At 46.9% G+C, this 4958-nt stretch overlaps 1 gene segment (V, D, J or C); it reads right to left on the bottom strand.

Moving 5' to 3' along the window:
• Positions 1-1228: 1228 nt before the first annotated feature.
• On the bottom strand, positions 1229-2861 carry LOC129339803 (T cell receptor alpha variable 9-2-like). The segment is given in 2 exon segments: positions 1229-1569; positions 2773-2861. Coding segments are annotated over 2 exon segments (405 nt in total).
• Positions 2862-4958: the final 2097 nt, after the last annotated feature.

The raw sequence follows: 4958 nt of genomic DNA, 5'->3' as shown, positions 1-4958 counted from the left end.
GCTTGCAGTTTTGCCGGAGAACGCACTCGCAATGTGCTGAGGTCCTTGGCCAAGAAACTGCCGATACCACACACTATGTTCAATTGTAAATGAGGAGTGCGTGCAGCTGAGATTGTATGACGTTCCCTCCGAGGCTGTAGCAGATTCCGGCTGGAGCTGATGCTGGGCTCTTCCAAGAGACCCTACAACAAAATGTGAAGGGAAGCAATTTTACATATAGCCGATAGCCATAAGCAAGTGTCCTGATTATCAAGGTATGATAGAGAAGGAGAGCATCTCAGAATCTTTACTGGGCAAGCCTGGAGAGTTATCCAGCCCAGTTTCCAGTCTCCAACCCTGGGCAGCTCGAGACGATCCAGGAAGAATGGATTTTTTTAAAAGAAAAATCATCTCTTGTAGTACTTATTTTTAAAATCTATTGTATTAAATGTTTCATGCACTGAACTGGGGGGGGCGTTTTGTATCTGGTGTGTAGGGGAAGTATTCTCAATCATTTATTTGGTCTGAGGAACTCGTTGATGCTGTTGCTTCACTGTTTTAATTAAGTAGCTACAATTTAGAATCACCCTTGGGCATTACTTTCACTCAGGTACTTTTGCCCTCTATTTACATATTCTTTGTGTAATCTAAAGGAGATTGTGTCAGAAGAAAGGTCACTCTAAGGAGACAAGAGAGATTGTTTAGCTTTGTCTGCTTTTAGCAGACTCCAAGGATAAAGCCGTGAAAACTATGAATTCTGTATAACTCTCTAATCCTTGGGTGTTTTTTCTTAGAATACTTTAAAATAACAGGCAGAGCCAAGCTGGTGACATTTGCCTCCAGTTATTTTTATGACCTGCTACAACTTAAGATCCAGAGGAGTTGTCCGTGTTAGTCTGCAGTAGCAAAATACCAGAGTCCAGGAGCACCTTTAAGACTAAGCAACTTTATTGTAGCATAAGCTTTCAAGAGCCACAGCTCTCTTCATCAGATGCATTTGAGGAAGAGAGCTGTAGCTCTCAAAAGCTTATGCTACAATAAAGTTGCTTAGTCTTAAAGATGCTCCTGGTCTCTTTGCTATTTTACAATTTAAGACTGACCCATCACTTTTTTTTGTATTAATTGCAAATCTTTGAAATGCCATTGATTTCTGTTTACTTGTTTTGTGCAAATTCTCTATTACTATAAACAACTTATCGTAAGCTCTTGTCTCTCTGAAAACATTGTGGATATCCTATTCCACTCTGCTTCATGCATGTTTTTGCTCTGAGTCTCTTCTGGCCAGCTTCACTGTGCCACTTGCGGCACAGAAGTAGACGGCAGAGTCGCTCAGCTGGCTGGTGGTTTTCCTCATGTGGTAGGTCTTCAGTTTTTTATCATGATTGGCTTCAAAACCCTGGCGAGTCCCTTCCTCTGAGCCATCTTTGCCCAAATCTTTCAGAAATAGCTTGAGAGGTTGTCCGGGGTACTGAACATACCAGAATGGGTAGTCTTGAGAAGGTGGATATGTACATTCAAGAAATATCGGGTTGCCTTGGGGGACAGTCACAGTGCCTTCAGATTGGTTCACTGACTGTCCAACACTCCCTTCTGCAGAAAAGAAAATGGTAGAAGGATGGATATCAGTTGGGAAGAAGGACAGGCAAGTGAACAGACAAGCAACTCCAGAGATGCTCCGGAGCTGTGAGCTTCATATGAGTAATTTCAAAGAAGCTGATCAACATTCTGTCTGTATATCCATCACATTTTCATCCTATATTTCTCCGTGGAGCTCGCGGTGATACGCATGGTTCCTGCTCCTCTGGTTTATCTTCACAGCAACCCTGTAAGTAGGTTAAGCTAACCAGGAGCAAGCGGCCCAAGATCACTGACTGAACGTTTGGGCATTTGAACCTGTATATTTGTCTCCTGGTTGTCTTGCAAAATCTGTATTTTTATTTATTTTTGCAGTGTTTATTTGGGTAAGGACAACTCTCCTCTCACTTTTAGAAGGAATGGAACAGCCACATGAACTGAAACTCCCTCATCTATGCTGTCTGAGGAACTGAAGTCCTGAGATGAGGGACTCAGCAGTAAAACATACAGAAAGTCCAAGGTTCGATACCTGGCATAGCCAATACGGAGTCTCCAGTGCTGGGAAAGACCTTTTTCTGTCTAAGACCCTTAACAGTATCTGCCTCTCAGAGAAGACAATACTGAGCAATACTGACCTCTGTTACATCCGGTCATCCATGAGACTAAAGGAGCTTTATATATTTATTTAGACTCTTAGCCAATAATATAAATATAAAATTTTGTTGAAGCATACTGGAGATTACTCTTTCCCTTTTCCGCTTTTGATTCTATACCATCCGCATGTGTTCTCAAACAGCCTGTGAATCTCAAAGCTGCTGTTATTGGTGTGAGCAAAATGCCCAGAGACAGAATAGAGAGTAATAATAATAATAACAGTCGATTTATATACTGCCCTTCAGGACAACTTAACGCCCACTCGGAGCGGTTTACAAAATATGTTATTATTATCCCCACAACAAAACACCCTGTGAGGTGGGTGGGGCTGAGAGAGCTCCAAGAAGCTGTGACTGACCCAAGGTCACCCAGCTGGCTTCAAGCGGAGGAGCGGGGGATCAAACCTGGCTCTCCAGATTACAGTCCTGCCGCTCTTTAACCACTATAGCAAACTGGCTCACACTACACCAAATATATATGCTGTAGGCTCTCAAGTACTGGAGGACCCCTGAAGGAAACATTGTATCAAGAGAGGGGTAAAGGGATGAATCAAGCATTACTTACTTACGACAACCATGATTAACACAGCCAGGGCCACAGGGTGAGGCATCATACTGCGTCCAGCCATGTTAGGCGCAAAAAGGGACTGCGCTCTCATCAGTATGAAGACTTTTTATGTTGCACAATCCAGTCTGAGAAAATGAGATGAATTGGTGCCGACTGCTTTCCTTTTGCAAGCAAGTGGGGAGGAGGGGAAGGGAAGCTTGAAGTAAAGAAAAAAATAGACCAAAGGATGTGGTTAGCAGCAGCCGCGACCTGTGTGTGTGTGCTGTGCTCTAAATTTTGATTTGTAACCAGTGTCAGGTATGGGTAAACCATGCTCCATATCACCACCTTGTGGCAGAAAGCCACATGCCAAGTCTATGAAGGACAGGTCTATTTTGATTGCCTTCAACAATGATGACTGAATGGAACCTCCATGTTCAGAGGTGGTGGTGGTAGAGAATGCCCTCAAGACTTACGGAGACCCCTGGCAGAGTTTGTGTGGCAAGAGACTCACAGAGGTGGTTCGCCATTGCCTGCCTCTGCAACCCTGGTGTTCCTTGGAGGTCTCCCATCCAATTACTAACCAAGGCCGACCCTGCTTAGCTTCCGAGATCTGATATGAGCAGGCTCACCTGGGCTACCCAGGTCAGGGTGTTCAGAGGTGGTAACCCTGTGACAACCAGTGCTGGGCAACAGGAGGCAACTTTAGCTCGTGTACCCTACTTGTACAGTTTGCCATATCTCTAATGCTTTTTTAAAAAATTGGAGCATTACAAGTTCTGTGTCTTTTCAATGGTATGGTATGGTATGGTATGGTATGGTATGGTATGGTATGGTATGGTATGGTATGGTATGGTATGGTATGGTATGGTATGGTAGCAGAAATTTTGAAAACTATCATGAAGCTGAACCCAGAGATGAAACCTTTCTGAAACGAAGTGTAGCTAATTAACATGACATCTTTAGCAATGTGGAAACCACCCAATAGGAACGTTACATATATACACTAGCAGACCATATCCAATAGCCTAGACTATAGTCCTTGCCCCTTACCAAGGTATCTCTGCGCTATTTCTTTTGATGCAGCCCTATATTCTGAGTAGAAAGTCCTCCTGAATGATTCAGTTTTGCATAATATGCAGAGCGCCAGGTGAGTGGGAGCTTTCCTGACCTCTTCAGGTAGGCCATTCCATCAGGTGGGAGCTACCACAGAGAATGCACGTGTACGGGCAGCTGTTGATTTTGCCCATATGCAAGGTGGCAGTTGTAGAAGGCTCTGTTCAGGTGAGCGAAACTACTGTTGCAGAACATAGAGAGAAGTGGTTTTGCCAATATGCAGGGCCGGATCTAGCACAACCCTTGTCTGGCCTTCTGTGCATGTGCGCATTACACACGCTCCCGGCACTGCGTGATGACATCACTTCCATGACATCATCACACAGAGGTGGGAGGCATGCTGCCCACGCAGCAAGCCGGCTGCTCCAGCGCCTGGTGCGCCACAGAGCTGGCGGCAGCAGTGCGGGCATGTGCTGGGGGGAGTGGCTTGCCACACGGGTGGCTGAGCACAGGGCTAAGAGGCCCTCCACATGGTTCTCCTGCCCCATTGCCCTGTGCCGCCCACATGGCAAGCTGGCCGCCCCAGCATATGGTGCGCCATGGAGCTGGCAGCAGCGGTGGCGGCAGCGGTGGCGGCAGCAGCAGCAGCAGCAGCAGCAGTGTGCACTGGGGCAGCTGGCTTGTCACACAGGTGGCTGAGTGCAGGGCTAGGAGGTCCTGCACACGTGGCAAGCCAGCTGCCCCATTGGCAGGGCAGGTGAAGGCCTCCCAACCCTGTGCTCAGCCTCCCGCACAGCAAGCCACAGCGTGCTCCCGGTGGCTGGCAGCTGCGCCAGGTGCCCCCTCTTTGGCAGCACTGGGGGCAGGCTACCCCCCTGCCCCCCCTCAATCTGGCCCTGCCAATATGAGGAACCTATGCCATGAAGGAATGAAATGAAATCCATCTCTCAAGTCATAATTGACTTATGGTGACCCCTGGTGGGTTTTTCATGGCAAGAAACTAACAGAGGTGGTTTGCCATTGCCTGCCTCTGCAACCCTGGTCTTTGTTGGAGGTCTCCCATCCAATTGCTAACCAAGGCTGACCCTGCGTAGCTTCTGAGATCTGATGAGATCAGGCTCTCCTGGGCTATCCAGGTCAGGGCTATG

This window comes from Eublepharis macularius, chromosome 12 (genome assembly GCF_028583425.1).
Source record: "Eublepharis macularius isolate TG4126 chromosome 12, MPM_Emac_v1.0, whole genome shotgun sequence".
Classification (NCBI taxonomy): Eukaryota; Metazoa; Chordata; class Lepidosauria; order Squamata; family Eublepharidae; genus Eublepharis; species Eublepharis macularius.
Note: the sequence above shows the minus strand (reverse complement) of the source record. Positions and strands in the feature narration are given on the sequence as shown.